Source organism: Acinonyx jubatus, chromosome A3, assembly GCF_027475565.1.
Source record: "Acinonyx jubatus isolate Ajub_Pintada_27869175 chromosome A3, VMU_Ajub_asm_v1.0, whole genome shotgun sequence".
Classification (NCBI taxonomy): domain Eukaryota; kingdom Metazoa; phylum Chordata; class Mammalia; order Carnivora; family Felidae; genus Acinonyx; species Acinonyx jubatus.
Window position 1 is genome coordinate 3,625,281 of NC_069388.1, and position 16,612 is coordinate 3,641,892.

The following is a 16,612-nucleotide window of genomic DNA, read 5'->3' on the forward strand; positions in this document are numbered from 1 at the left end:
CTCAAACCGTTGAAAAAGAAATTTGAGAACTTTATAAAAACTTTTAGATAAAATAAATGTTTCTATAACCTGTGCTACGTGTTACAAAGATGAAGATCAAAAGGACATTCTGTACATAGGCTCCTTGATAATCATGTGAATTTGAGATCACAAGACTCCCTGAGGCCTTTGCATGCTTTATCTGTTTACTATCTAGCATTATTTGTTTTTCTTTTTATATTATTTTCTACTTCCCATGCTAGAATGTGGGATATTGATTTTTATTTGTGTTGTTCGTTTCTGTGTACCTAACACTGAGAACAGTACCTGGGATGTAATATCTACTCAAATATCTGAATTCATTAAAATAAAATAATTCATTAAAACAAATTCATTAAGGGGCGCCTGGGTGGCTCAGTTGGTTAAGCATCTGATTTTGGCTCAGGTCGTGATCTCACAGTGCATGAGTTCGAGCCCCGCGTCGGGCTCTGTGCTGACAGCTCAGAGCCTGGAGCCTGCTCTGGATTCTGTGTCTCCCTCTCTCTCTCTGTCCCTCCCCTGCTCACACTCTGTCTCTTTCTGTCTCTCAAAAATGAATAAAATGTTACAAAAATTTTTAAAAATTCAATAAAATAATACTAAAACTTTTCAAATAGTGATAATGCCAAAATAATCTAATATATGATGAAAATTTATTTTTATCTGTTAATGAATGTACCTGAACTAGGTATTTGAAGGGGAAAAGAAAGGTGGTCTACCTAGAATTAGGATTAGTTCATCTATTCCCATCTAAACAATGGAAAAATATGGTGAGATACCAAAAAATGAAAACAAGAAAGATGTTTAAAAACATAAACTTATTTTCATATAATACTGGAATTTTTATTTTTGATGTTTCTTTATTCCTAGGTTTACTGTTTATGCAAAGATAAGTACATTCTTAAAATTATTAAAATTGAATTCAAAGTAATTAATATGCACATTTCTTTTTTTACATGGTTGCCTGGTTTGAAAAATCCAAGGAGATTATTCTCAGTCGAGGAAATTCCAAAGATGAGGCAGCTATAAATATGATAGAAGACTTACTTGATCTTTTGATGGTAAAAATCACATTGATTAACTAATCATACAAGTCTGTTTACTTAAAAAACAATTTGTGTTCTATATGTTCTGAGCCTAAAAGTCACTAACAAATTGGCTAGTGACTTGATTTAAGTACTCTATTCAGATTGTTTAAAGCACTTATCCTGATTAATGTAATTAAATAGTTAATAAATAAAAGTTAAATAATTACATGGTGAGTTCCAATGTGATCTGTTATTTTAATACTATTTTTAATGGCTTATAAGATAGTAAATTACAAACTAAATATTATTCACTTTTTTTTCAGGTCATACATGACTTCAATGATGAAGGTATAATAAGCATTTTACTTCTATTAAATCAATAATTTCCTATTAGAGTTTTAGTATAATTTTGCAATCCTCATAGTATTGTGCTAATATTAGGAATCTACTAGTTAATTTGGGGATCAACAACCTTGTTCTGTAAAGGGACAGATAGTAAACATTATAAGCTTTATATTAGGACCAAGAAAAAGAAAGTGAGAATATTATATAGCCACTTATATAACAAGAAAATATATATCCACAGATGTTTTATTTATACAATTCAAAATATTATAAAATTGAGTACAATGTTTCTGTAATAGGTCAACTAATGAGAATAGTACTCTTGAGGGGATGACATTTCACTTAATTACGGTTCAGAGTTAGTGTTTGCTGTTATCAGAATTCATTGCAAATGTTCATTTTTTATGCTTATCTGTAATGAGATTTTATGTATATTAGAAACTGTCTCTTCATGTGGATAATGCCAAATATCAGTTCATGAGCATGATTTTTAATTGAGCGTGTTCATCACTTGGAAAGCATTTGTAGAAGATTAGATTCCTTTCTTAATATTTGCTTTTTAGAATGTCATTGCATGCAGATGAATGACTGTCAACTGAAGGTTAGGTAGACCCCCCTCAATTGCACATTTAAATGGGTTTTGAAATATGGGAATGTCCTTTGCACTTTGTCAGTGTCCAAAAATGCTGCTCAACCTGCAGCTGGAGTTTGGAAAAAATGTACTCCTGTAAATTTGTGTGAGAATGGAGATGTCACTCCTTGTTTTAATTTTTGACAGCGTGGGAAATGTATAAAACAGTTTAGCATAACTTGTGATTCAGATAACCTTAGTTTCATTGAAATGACTTCAGTGAAGTATAAGTTTGTCATATCAGCATGATTTTGCCTTGTAATTTTGTGTCAGATTCATTAAGAAACATCAACTCTGCAGCCCATGCTAATTAATTACAGAAACCATTCAGTGGTAACTGATGTTGGCTAAGTTCATGAGAGTAGAATGAAATTCGCTTTGCTACTGCTGGTTCAGTGAAACATGATTGAATCAAATATTTCCACAGAGTCACCTGCTGATGAGTAATACAGCCATACAAATGGGCAGTGGGGTGGATTTGGTTTGTGGGCCATAATTTGCCAACTCTTGATCTAATGGGACAAAATTTTCAAAATAGAGAACACATTACAACTCATCCTCACTTGTGAGTAGCCCTTTTTTTGTGCCAAGCAATCAGTCCAAATTATTTTATCTCTGTTGGTTGAGGAAGAATTACCTAGGATTAGTCATTGAGGCTGGTGAATTGTTTGTAAATAAAGGAACAATTTGCCTTCAAAACCAAAACCTTTGAAAAGCTCAATTGCTATTTATTTCAATGGTAGTTGATGCTACCTTTTCATTGATTGCTTTGCAGTTGATTTAACAGTCTAGTCTAAATTCTTAAGTTTTTAGGGAAGAAAACCATCCTAGGGCACCAGTGAGTATGAAGTAATCAAAAAAATTTTTAAGTAAATCATTATATCTTTTTTTTTTTAATTTTTTTTTTTAACATTTATTTATTTTTGAGACAGAGAGAGACAGAGCATGAACGGGGGAGGGTCAGAGAGAGGGAGACACAGAATCCGAAACAGGCTCCAGGCTCTGAGCTGTCAGCACCAGAGCCCGACGCGGGGCTCGAACCCATGGACCGTGAGATCATGACCTGAGCTGAAGTCGGCCGCTTAACCGACTGAGCCACCCAGGCGCCCCAATCATTATATCTTTTTATCTCATTGAATGATTTTTTTTTTCCTTCAATGTAGTCACTTTGGAAATTTGTATATTTTCTGTTGCAGTATTGCCATTATTTAAAATTATTTTTTATCTTTGCATTATAAAATAGCATGTGGCAAATTCCTCTGAATATATTTAGTATTGATAAAGCCTGCTCTTTTGAGAATAGGGTTAACTTTTAGAAAAAGCTCAAATATTTAGATCTTTATATCGACAAGAGTTTATGGCCATTATGGAATTTACAGTATACAGTAAAACCTTGGTTTATGAGAATAACTCAGTCCGAAAACATGCTTGTAATTCAAAGCACTTGTATATCGAAGTGAATTTCCCTGTTAGAAATGGAAACTCAGATGATTTGTTCCACAACCCAAAAATATTCATATAAAAATGATTATGATATTGTAATATAGTACAAAATTATAAAATACAAAATATAAAGAAAAATACACAAATGAACCTGCATTTACCTTTGAAAACTTTTGTGGCGTGGATGAAGGAGAGAAGAGAGAGGAAGGTAATTGTGTAGGACAGCTTTCTCTATCACTGACTGCATCACTGCTATCTATGGAATCTTTTTCTTTTTGTGCAACTTAATCAAGGAACTTATCCAATGACACTTACTTTTGCCTTCTTTAGAAGATTTTGCAGAAGTGTGACATTGCATTGTCGTTAAACAGATTCATCGCTTGCACTGCTACAGCCTTATTCGGGTGGTGATGTTCTACAAAATGTTGTACTTTTTCCCACATTTTACACATCTCCCTAATTTCATTTGAGGTGAGGGATTCCTCTGCCTTTTCTCCTCTTCCTCTTCTCCTCTTCCTCTACAGACGAGATGCAGACGTAGACTTCTTACAAAATCTTGCAGTTTTGGCCACTGCATACCTCATTCGTACTTCTCGATGGTTTCCTTCTTAACTTCCACCATAATCCTCTCTTCTTCTAACCACCTTTCTTTTCAGCCTTTTTCTGCTGGGAGCCATTGTATACGCTCGCCCGATGTTGACTACGGTATTAATAAACTCTTGCCATATACTGTATAATGTCACTGGCAATACGGCAGCAGAGGAAAGGATCTATATCTGTAGGCAGACTGACCTAGAATGAAGCAAAGCATTCCTAAGCTCACTCTTGCCTGGAAAAGCAAAGGACTGTCCATAGGTGCTTCAAAATGACAAAAAATACACTAGCACCAATTGTGGGCACCTTCCAATGTCCTGAATAATCACTGATTTCTGCCAAATACCACATCTTGAAACTGAGCACGTGAGCATGGGAGATGGTCACCCATGATCCTTCAGAGAGAGAAAGAGAGAGAAGACCCATTGGCTGGTTGTGATCAGGTGACATTCGGCATCACGTACGACTCGTATTGCGTGACCTTGCTCATTTATCAAGTTAAAATTTACTAGAGATGTTTGCTTGTCTTGTGGAATACTCGCAGAACAAGTTACTTTTAATCCAAGGTTTTACTGTATGACTAAATTCATGAGGCCTGTTTTCATAAGAACTTCACTATAGAAATTTCAACTCTTGAACTATAAGTCAGTACTGCCTTAGGTGCCCAAAAGGAGAAGCTGAATCTGGGGTTTTTCCTTTGCCATTAAGATGAGTCATTCTGTTGAATGGTGTTTCTTCGGAGCCACAGAGCTAGTTCATAGAAGAGGTAGGATTGGATTTCATGTTTTCTGATGCCCATCTAGACAGTGGGCCATGTCTGAACTAGTGCATTCTTTCATTAACTCAAATAAGAAAAGACTGTCATTTAAAATGGTTTAAAATATACATTTATTAATGATTTAACACTTTCAGGTAAAAGGCAAGTAGCGGAAAATTTTATACCTCAAATCTGTGTCCTGGTTATTGACTCAAGAGTGAATATTTGTATTCAGCAAGAGGTAAAGTCATTTGTTAGATTTTCTTTTAAAACCTAAAAATGAGAAAGTGAAGAAAATATAGTAGCAATTCATCAAATTGAATAATCATTTTATCTTGGTATTCAATTAATTATGTATTGTATTTCTGCTGTCTTAATTTATTGCCTGAAATGATGAATAAATGTTACCTAAATATTTATTGAATAGTCATAGCCATCTGGGTTTATGTACACATAGCTCAGATGAAAATAAGTTCAACCATCCAGATATTAGGAGTTCTCAGTATTTAAATCCTAAAAATAACCTGTATTATTATATGTATGTGTGTACGTATAGGTAACCGTAAGAACAAATCATAATTTTGCTTTAGTTCTTAAAATAGAGTGATAGAAAACCTATGTCTTATTGCAAAGAGTAGAACTGGACTCATGGTATTCTGTTTTTGATAAGTGTAGGTATCATGGTATATTTTATTTTTGATATCCTTGTCATGTGTTTTTGTATTCACTGTTTTAGTTTATATTCTTCCCTCCACCCTTCTCTATTCCCTGCATAAAATGCTGTGCTAAATAGGCTCCTAAGTTTGTATACCTAGAATATTTCTTTAAATACTTAAATATACACATGTATATATTTATATAACTGAATATATAAAGTTAATGGATTATCTTTTTTTCTTTTCTAGGCTCTAAAAAAAATGAATGTTATGCTTGACAGAATGCCTCAAGACGCCAGAACAATACTCTCTGACCAAGAAATGTTTATTCTCATGTAATAATTTGTATTATATTGCTCTCATTAGTGGTTCAAGTCAATAATTTAAAGGATATTTTACAAGGCTATAGGCAACCATGAGTTGCATTAATAATTAAAACTGATAAGCTGTTTTAGATTTGTAATATAATTTATGGCTATATGTCCTGCAGAGATCTGTGATACTAGCCAATTGTAAGTTTTAGTGAAAATTTCCCCCCCAAATACATGGGTTTTCTATTTAATTGATACTAGTTTAGTATATGATCTGTTATTTTGGTTTACAGGAGTAGTATGGGAGAAAGGATTTTAGATGCTGGAGGTAAGTATGTTTTTTTCAAATGTTCCTATTTGAAATTATTCAAGATTTATTAATAGAATATAATATCTTCTTAGTCAAAATAACATTAACATTTTAATGTAGTGAGATTATGTGAGGAAATTATAAACTCTGTACAATTGAGCAATTTTTAATTACTAATAAGAAATGATCTGTATCTATGGGGCTAAAATAATAATTAAGCATGATAATAGGAGTTGTTAAATATAATTTATGCCTGTTGTAGATTTATGAATAATAATTTAATTTTCTAATAGATTTGAATTAGTTTTCCTAAGAAATTCCTCAAATAGTGTTTTATATTTGGAATTGGGAGTTTTAATATTTTAGGGACTAATAAGTTTGTTTTTAAACAATGTGTTTATTAGAAGAACTCAAATTTTCTTTTGTCAGTTTCATATGAGAACATTTTGATGTGTAGTGATTTACATATAGAACAGACCACTGGTTAAAGTACTTTGGAATAACTATAAACATAGTACAAAAGTAAAAGATTCTGTGATTTATAGATTATTGTATGAGTTATTTTGCAATTCACAACTCTAATAATGGAATGGCAGAGCCTTTGAATATTTAGGAGTTTCTTTTAAATATCCTGTTTTGGGGAAAAGTTTTACTCCTTTTTTCTGCTGGTAAACTTATTATTTGGACTGTGTTCATTTTTGCGATGATGGGATAGATGTAATTCTTCTAAAGAAAATGGCAAAAAAAAGAGTGAATTACACTAACGTTTTCTTTCTTTCTCCTGCTTGTTCTAATACCTTATAAATGATGACGTGTGAGCTTCTTTTTCACAATTTCAAATAACATATTAACGATTTTTTTCAAGATTATGATTTACAAGTAGGTATCGTAGAAGCACTGTGTAGAATGACTTCAGAAAAACAAAGACAGGAACTTTCATGTCAGTGGTTTTCAATGGATTTTATTGCTAATGCATTTAAAGGAATTAAAGACTCTGAATTTGAAACAGTGAGTAGTATAAAAAAATATCAAATTAACAACAGTTTTTAAAAATCACTCTGCTTTTTAAAAGTCTCTCTTTTTTTTAAAATTAGGATTGCAGAGTATTTCTCAACCTTGTAAATGGCATGCTTGGAGACAAGAGAAGGTAAGCATAATACAGTATTCAACCATTTACTGACAAAGAACTAGAGCTCAAGAGGGAGTACACAGTGTTGAACCTTTAAAATTTATTTGTTGTGTTGGAATGGAAAATGCACAGAGATACTTAAAACAATATCCTATTGTAACACTGTGTAATAAGGTACTACATTGGTAGGCTGAAATAATCTTCCACTGGTCTTATTTTACTTCATACTTTTTAGAGGAAACATGCATTTTTAGTTAATATTAATAACTTTGAGTGTTTGAAATTGATTTACTATAATTTAGAATTCCATTTGCATTATTATAAAAATCTAGGCATAAATATTACTTGAGCTACCTCCTTTCTCCACGTACTGTAATAAAAATATACGACAAACAAATACATTTTTTTATAATTAACATACACTAAGGCTAACCTTCCTGAGGTTATCTAATCTCGGGAATGGGCATGAATGAAAGGTAATTATCATAATTATCACTTTTGTTAGTAACAAAAGAATAGTATTTGGAGTTCAGTGTCTTGCACTGTATTTTAGATGCTCAGGATACATTTATTGGATGTGTGAGTTCACATTTACTTTAGGAAACAAAAGACAGGCTGAGGGTTAAGTGCAGGGACTCATGCTATTTGGATTTGAATTATAGGTCTCCTCTTCCTATTGTAATGTTGGGCAAAGTACTAAACTTACTTGTCTCAGTTCCTTAGCTGTAAAATTATACTAACACCTACCTCGTACGTTTGTTGTGAAAATTAAGTTAGATGATCATATGCTAAGTGCTCATAATATTATCTGCCCAAGAAAGTGTTCTGTGAATTCAGTCTTTTTTTTTTTAAGTTTATTTATTTATTTATTTTTTGGGGAGCCACCATGTGAGCTTTTGTGGGGGAGGGGTGGAGAAAGGGGGAGAGAAAGAATCCCAAGCAGGCTCCATGTTGTCAGTGTGGAGCCCGATGTGGGGCTTGGACCCACTAACTGTGAGATCATGACCTGAGCTGAAATCAAGAGTTGGACACTTAAACAGACTAAGGCGCCCCCTAGGTCATTTTTATCAGCAGTATTATTTATTTCTACTCTTCTTTTCCCACATAAATCCTATGGGAGCTTCCACTGTACTGAAAGTATCTGCTAAATTAGGAATTTCTACTCTGAGTCAATGGCATGAAAAGTAAATTGGTACACTCACTCGAGTCAGAATGGAAGGTTGAGTAGTATCCTCAAAATAATACACAGAAACAAATTTCCATTAAACTCTTATTTTAAAATGTAATGAAGAAGGATAAGGGTTGGGCGTCTGCCTTCTGCTCAGGGTCATGGTCTTGCCTCTTGTGGGTTCAAGCCTTGCGTTGTGCTCTGTGCTGACAGCTCAGAGCCTGGAGCCTGCCTTGGATTCTGTGTCTCCCTCTCTCTGCCCCTCTGCCACTCATGTTCTATTTGTCTCTCTCAAAAATAAGTAAACATTAAAAAAAAGTAATAAGAAAGAAAAGATGATTTGATTTCCGTCGTTATGCCTACTTCCTGATTTCCTTCTGATCCTAGATATGCTCTCTATGGCTGGTCAAGATTACACTGTGAAGGCCTATTAATCTTTAGTGCAAACTACTTTTTTATTTCAGGGTCTTTACATTTCCTTGTTTATCAGCATTTCTTGATAAACATGAGGTGAGTTTTGAATTTAACATGTTTTAGTTATTGGATGAATTTTGATACCAGGGTCAAGTCAATTACAGCTTATAAATTGACAAGAACATTAAAAATAGTCATAATTTGATCACAGATACAGCTAGTCTAGTCTAGTATTCTGTGTGTGTGTGTGTTTTCTGAAGTGATATATTTATAGCCAAGGATAACTTAAATAAAAGTCTGTGCTTCAGATTTTCTTTCTTTCCCTTAATTAAGCCCACTAATTGATTTATCATTCATTAATATATTCAGATTGATATTGTTAACCTTTATTTACACTTGGAATGTTTGTGATTTCTTAGAGCTCATTTCTGTGTAAAATATTAAAGAAGCATTTCTTTTGATTGTTTCTAAATTGGTTTAAATGCTCTACTTGTCTGCCCTTTATCTTCCTCACCTTTCTCTTTTCTTAAAAACAAACACACAAACAAAACTGAACCATGAACATAACATAGGCCTCATTTTCTGTTGTTGTTTTTAAAATCATAGTCTGTAACAGTTTTATATATTTGTTTTATTAGTTGAAAATACCTTCAGATGAAAAACTTGAGGAATTTTGGATAGATTTTAATCTTGGGAGCCAGGCTCTATCATTCTACGTTGCTGGAGATAATGACGTAAGCTTTATTCCATCTACCATTTTATATGTTTGTTTATGTACGTCTACAATGTCTTAATTTAAGAATGTGGATTTTTTTGTATGTTTATTTTTCTAGCTATTTTAATAGATTTTAGTATTAGCCCCATAGTTTTGATGAGCATGGTAACCCTTTAGCAGTTAATTAGAAATGAAAATTATTTCTGATGTTTTATTGCAACAGAAAATGCTAAATTTTAATACTAGTTTTTCAATCTGAGCTTTTCAGAAATAAATTACATGTTAATGATATAACATTTAACATTCATATGAACAAGAGTGAAATTTAGAAAAGACACCAGTTACTCAAATACAGAGGCACTCACTTAAAAATATTAACAGGTAATGACGAGTGGTCTTATACCTTCTAAAATCTTCTGTTTGAAAATAGAGAGGGATTGATTCTTATGGTGGTATTTGGAAGAGATTTGCTTCTTTATGTGCTATATTAATAGCTATGTTTAAACTTTCCAGCCAGATGGTATATTTTCTACTGACTTCTTTTTAACCTGAGCAGAATTCTTGAGTCATTGTTTCCAAATAGCTATCCTTAATATTTGGTCCGTAGGCAAGCTTCTAGTCCTAACCATATAGTCACTTCGTAAACATCCAACTAAGAGTTGATCCGCATTTACTAATCAGATGTGGTTGCGGATACTTTAATGAGGATTTAGTCATTTTAGTCTGCTCTTGTAAAATACTGCTTTTTGTTCCAGGTAAACTATGGATAGACCTTAACAAAATGCTCCTGAAGATTTCCACATTATTTCTTTTTATGTTAGAGTATCTTCATAGAATACTTAATTAAAATTGAGTTCCAGATACTAGCACTGCTTCTCAGGGTCACTGACAGTTTTCATTAGTGTAATTATTCTTTTACGGTTTGTAGGAATATTTTTAACTGGATTTTTAGGAATGGGATTTCATTTTGGAAGAAGATAGAATAGGATTGATATAGTCCCTACCTTTACTCAGTTTGATGTTATGGAATGATTCCGACAAGAAAATAAGCAATTATAGTATGATACATGGTAGGGATAGTATAAAATGCATTTATAAGTGTTAAATCCTGCTGTGTTCCAGATACTGATCTACAAATGTAGGGAGGTTTTTCTTCCAAAACACGTATTCAGAATCCCCTCCTTTCTGGATTTCTGTAGCAATAGTACATTCTCCCTGTATTCTCTCTGACTTTCTTAGAATCCATACTCTGTAGAGTGGCTGCTTAAAACCCATCTTTTGTCTCTTTAACATTGTATATGAGGGTCTTTATGATCTGGCCCCTGGCTGTTTCTCTGACATCTCAGGACCATTCTCTATGCTTACTATGTTCCAGCCACATTCATTTTTTTTTTTTTTTTCTATTTCTTTAACAAAGATCATGCCCATTTCGGATCTCTCTACTTGCTGGTTCTTCTGCCTAGAAGGTGCCAGATCTTTGCATCTTAGTTTCTTCCCATTTCGGTTTCAGTACAAATATTGCTTCTTTATGGAGATATTCTCTGGTAACTCCATCTAATGTCTAAAGTTGCCTCCCAACCACATTATATCACATTGTCTTGTTTTATTTCCCTTACAGTAGTAATTGTTGCTTAAAATCATTTTGTTTGTTGTTTGTTTTCCCCCAACAGAGTATAAGATTTATGAAATCAAGGACTTGTGTCTTCTTATTTATAGCTAATCAAGGACTCAAATTTATTGCAAGAATGAGTGAATAGAAAACTCACAGAACTGAAAGATTTATGGTATGGTTAGTACATAGAGTGGAAAGGAGATTGGAAAGAAATAAAGCAGTGTGGAGCCAAAGAAGGGTTACAAGTAGGAAGTAACATCAATTCAAGGAACATTAAGTAAGAAATTACTATGTGCAAGATTTATGCTAGGCACTGAGGCTCACCTTCTTGTTAAAGATTCTTCTGCGGGGGGTGGGGAGAACAGATTAAAAAGGGACAAGACCAGTGGCAGGAGACCTGTGGTACTGCTGGTGAGAAGTCATGCTGGTGTGATCTTGGAAAGTGACAGTAGAGATGGATGGAAATGAATGGATTCCAGGAAGACTTGAAAAGAGAATTGAGCAGACCTGATTTTTCTCTGGCAAAAAGAGAAAGAAGGATTAATAAAGCTTGAGTGGGTGGATAGAGCTGTGTCACAGGAGGATGCGTTCTGTAGCAGAAATAGGGGGAGTTCAGTTTTGCATGTTTGACATGGAGATCCTTGTGGGACATTCAGCAAAGATGTCTGCTAGGCAGTTGGATATACTGATCTGAAGTTCAAGTGAGGGAAGTGTGCACAGTGGAGATTTAGAAGCCATCTATGTATAGATGATAAACACGATCATGGGATGTAATGATGTAATGATCTGGGAACTGGGAACCACAGATATACACAGCATAGGTAGAAGGAATGCTAGCCCAAAGGACACTTACAGAATCAGCCAAAAGAGAACAAACTGGAAGGGTGTCATGTTATGAAAGTGAAGAGAAGGGTGTTTTTTATGAGGGTGGAAATGGTGAACAGTGTCAAATCAAGTGTTAACTGACATCAGAACTGGTGATCCGTGAGACAGCAGTTCTATGGAAGCCATGCGGTTTGCACATTCCTGGAATGTTTGCATGTCTGTGCAAGAAGTCAGGATGCCAAGTCAGGGGAAGGCACAGTAGTCGCTAAAGTGAGATTGGATTCAAAGGAGGGTTTTTGTGAGGTACTCTGTTTTACTTTAAGAATAAGAGCTTTTCCAAACCGATGGCCAGGATGATAGATTAAATAAAAACCAAGGTCGTCGTGCCTGGGTGGCTCAGTCTGTTGAGCGTCCGACTTCGGCTCAGGTCATGGTCTCGCAGTTCGTGGGTTTGAGCCCCACGTCAGGCTCTGTGCTGACAGCGCAGAGCCTGGAGCCTGCTTCGGGTTCTGTGTCTCTCCACCTCTCGGCTCCTCTCCTGCTCATGCTCTGTGTCTCTCTGTCTCTCAATAATAAATAAACGTTAAAAAAAAAAAACCCACAAATAAAAACCAAGGTCAAGAGGAAGAGCATACAATAGAAGGAGGGTAGGCAGTGAAGGTGAAGCAAGATGTGCGTAGCGTACCGGGGCCTGTGGAGGCTCGGCGAGGGCACAGTTGGTTTTGTTATACGAGGACTTGTACTTTTAACCCATATGAAAATGTCCCTAAGATAAAAATTTCTTAAAAAGGAAGGCAGTAAAGCAGGAAGCATCACTTTGCAGTTAGAACCTGAAAATGGCCAGCTGCATATGCCTCACGGGAGCAAGTTTTTTTATACCCAGAGAGACCTGAAACTGCTCGGAGTGTCGGGCAGAAAAGACAAGACCGACCCTTTCCTCCCGGCCCTGAGGTTTTGCGGTATATGGGGCAGCCAGCACCGTAGCCAGAGATGTGGTTGCAGTAGCGGTAGCAGCGGTGGGGCCCTCAGCCTGTGCACCGGTTTCAATCCAGGCCGAGGAGTGGAGGCAGTTAGCAAACAGATGGAGGGTTCAGGTGAATTCCCTAGAATGAATTGTCCCGAACCGCAAAAGGACTGGGTCTGTTTTCCTCACCAGATTAGTGGGAGGTTTTCGGATCCCATCTCTTAGCAGTGGAATCTAATTTTTCCTGTAGCTTTTGTGCATGTGTGAAATCAGTGTTACCCCGTTATACAAATTTTCAGCAAAAGCACTGGGAAGGGAGAAGGGGGAAATATTTCAGCTATTATTCATATGCATTCCGTGTTCGAATCTAAGGACAGTCAATGAGTGGGAATTGATGAATGTGCATGATTTCGCACAGTATTTCAAAGGCAAAATAACAGGATTTGGTAACATTCTTAAAAAGGATATTCTCCAATATATATTAATGGTAGTTACTCTTTTTTTTTTTTTTTGTAGTCAAGAATAGAAAACCAGGAAATTATACCATCAAATTTTGTTTTAAAAGTGAACAAGCAGATTAAATGTGGCCTGTAATGTATTTATTACACAATCAATTGATGGAGCAAGAAATAGGTTGTATCAACTGGTTACTTAGTGGTACTTAATAAAAAATAAACTTGATTGTATAACTTAAAAACTGGTGTTTAAAGAGGGTGTAAAGCAGGGGTAAATTATTTATTTATGGTCAAACCTGTTTTTAAATTTAAGGATCATCAATGGGAAGCAGTGACTGTGCCTGAGGAAAGAGTACAGATATACAGCATTGAAGGTATTAAGCTTATTTTCTACTTGATTCTTATCACATGGCAGTTATATGCTCTCTGGGGTAAAAAAATACTCATGAAAACAAAGTCAACAGTTTCTTGTATTCACATTAATAACAGAATTCCCTGAACCCACATTTCCCTCACCCCCAATTTCCTAACTCCTTTTGGAACTTATTTTTGTTATCTAGTCTAAAACCCATGATCAGTCACTTTATTGTCAATATATTCAAGGCTCTTGCCTTTTTATTCTGTTAGTATGATTAGATCCAGACATCTAGTTCCTGCACTTTTATGACTGGCATTGTATAACATTGCTGGACAAAGTCCTACAACTTGTAAGACTGGCCCCACTACAGATTCACATATCAAGATATATTTTAGTCATTTCAGTGGGGATGTAGTGGTATGTCATGATAGTCTTTTGTTTTTAATTAAAAAAACTTTTTTAATGATTGTTTATTTTTGAGACAGAGAGAGAGAGACAGAACATGAGCTGGGAGGGACACAGAGAGAGGGAGACACAAAATCCAAAGCAGGCTCCGGGCTCTGAGCTGTCAGCACAGAGCCCAACGCGGGGCTCAAACTCATGAACCATAAGCCGAGTTGGACGCTCAACCGACTGAGCCACCTAGGCACCCCAGTCATGATTGTCATTAATTTCAAATAACTGGTGACCAGAAATGCTAAGCACTTTTATTATTTTTTTTTAATTCAAATCCAAGTTAGTAAACCTATAGTGTAATAATGGTTTCAGGAGTAGAAATTAGTGATTCATCACTTAAGTATAACACCCTGTGCTCATCTTTAATGACCATCACCCATTTAGTCCAACACCTCTCCAGCAACACTCAGTTTGTTCTTGGTATTTAGGAGTCTCTTATGGTTTGCCTCCCTGTTTTTATTTTATTTTTTCTTCCCTTCCCATGTGTTCATCTGTTGTGTTTCTTAAATTCCACATGTGTGAAATCATATGATATTTGTCTTTCTTTGACTTATTTAGCTTAATGCAATACCCTCCAGTTCCATCAGTGTTGTTGCAAATGGCAGGATTTCAATCTTTTTGATCTCTGAGTCGTAGTCCACTGTGTGTGTTTGCGCACACGTATACATACACACACATAATAACACACACACACACACACACACACACATAAACATCACATTTCCTTTATCCATTAATCAGTTGATGGACATGCAGGCTCTTTCCATAATTTGGCTATTGTCAGTAGTGTTGCTGTAAACGTTGGGGTGCATGTGCCCCTTTGAATCAGCATTTTTGTATCCTTTGGATAAATACCTAGTAGTGCAACTGCTGGGTTGTAGGATAGCTCTATTTTCAATTTTTTGAGGAACCTCCATACTGTTTTCCAGAGTGGCTGCAATAGTTTGCATTCCCACCAGCAGTGCAAAAGGGTTTCCTTTTTGAACACTTTGGGGTGTTCTCTCGCCAACATCTGTTGTTGCCTGAGTTGTTAATTTTAGCCATTCTGAAAGGTGTGAGGTGGTATCTCATTGTGGTTTTGATTTGTATTTCCCTGATGATGAGTGATGTTGAGTCTCTTTTCATGTGTCTGTTAGCAATCTGTATGTCTTCTTTGGAAAAGTGTCTATTCATGTATTTTGCTCATTTCTTCACTGGAATATTTGTTTTTTGGGTGTTGAGCTTGAGAAGTCCTTTATACATTTTGGATGCTAAGCCTTTGTCTGATACATCATTTGCAAATATCTTCTCCCATTCTGTCAGTTGCCTTTTAGTTTTGTTGATTGTTTCCTTTACTGTGCAGAAGCTTTTTATCTCGATGAGGTCCCAATAGTTCGTTTTTGCTTTTGTTTCCCTTGCCTCCAGAGACGTGTCTAGTAAGAAGTTGCCGTAGCTAAGGTCAAAGAGTTTGTTGTTTGTTTTCTCCTCTAGAATTTTGATGGTTTCCTGTCTTACATTTAGGTTTTTTATCCATTTTGAGTTTATTTTTGTGTGTGGTGTACGAAAGTGGTCCAGGTTCATTCTTCTGCATGTCGCTGTCCAGTTTTCCCAGTACCACTTGCTGAAGAGACTGTCTTTTTCCATTGGATACTCTTTCCTGATTTGTCAAAGATTAGTTGGCCGTACCTTGGTGGGTCCATTTCTGGGTTCTCTATTCTCTTCCGTTGATCTATGTGTCTGTTTTTGTGCCAGTACCATGGTATCTTGATTACAGTCTTGTAGTATAGCTTGCAGTCTGATACTCTACGTGGAAAACCCAAAAGCCTCCACCAAAAAACTGCTGATACTGATACATGAATTCAGCAGAGTAGCAGGATATGAGATCAATGTGCAGAAAGAAATCAGTTGTATTTCTACATACCACTTATGAAACAGCATAAAGACAAATCAAGGAATCAGTCCCATTTACAGTTGCCCCAAAACCCATAAAACACGTAGGAGTAAACCTAGTTGAAGAGCTAAAAGATCTGTATGCTGAAAACTATAGAAAGCTTGTGAAAGAAATTGAAGAAGACACAAAGAAATGGAAAAACATTCCATGCTCATGGATTGGAAGAACAATTATTGTTAAAATGTCAGTACTACCCAAAGCAATCTACACATTCAGTGAAATCCCTATCAAAATATTACCAGCATTCTTCACAGAGCCGCAACAAACGATTCTAAAATTTGGATGAAATCGCAAAAGACCCCGAATAGCCAAAGTGATGTGGAAAAAGAAAACCAAAGCTGTAGGCATCACAATTCCGGACTTCGAGCGCTTTTACATATGCTTGGTTGTCATTCATATATATTCCTTTGTGACGTATCTGTTTAAATATTTTGTCCTTTTTTTTACTGGGCTGTCTTTTTTTATATTAAGTTTTTGGATTCTTACAAATATC

At 35.4% G+C, this 16,612-nt stretch overlaps 1 protein-coding gene across 2 annotated transcripts in view; it reads left to right on the forward strand.

The window, feature by feature from the left end:
* The first annotated feature begins 4,936 nt into the window (after positions 1-4,936).
* SYCP2 (synaptonemal complex protein 2) overlaps positions 4,937-16,612 on the forward strand; it is a 57,522-nt gene continuing 45,846 nt past the window's right edge. For both annotated transcript variants that reach the window (XM_027046576.2, XM_027046577.2), the window contains exons 1-8: positions 4,937-5,057; positions 5,722-5,807; positions 6,077-6,111; positions 6,959-7,101; positions 7,188-7,240; positions 8,855-8,900; positions 9,443-9,538; positions 13,689-13,749. In XM_027046576.2, coding sequence (XP_026902377.2) covers positions 5,734-5,807; positions 6,077-6,111; positions 6,959-7,101; positions 7,188-7,240; positions 8,855-8,900; positions 9,443-9,538; positions 13,689-13,749 — 508 coding nt within the window. In that variant the 5' untranslated portion in view covers positions 4,937-5,057; positions 5,722-5,733. The remainder of the gene's footprint in view (positions 5,058-5,721; positions 5,808-6,076; positions 6,112-6,958; positions 7,102-7,187; positions 7,241-8,854; positions 8,901-9,442; positions 9,539-13,688; positions 13,750-16,612) is intronic.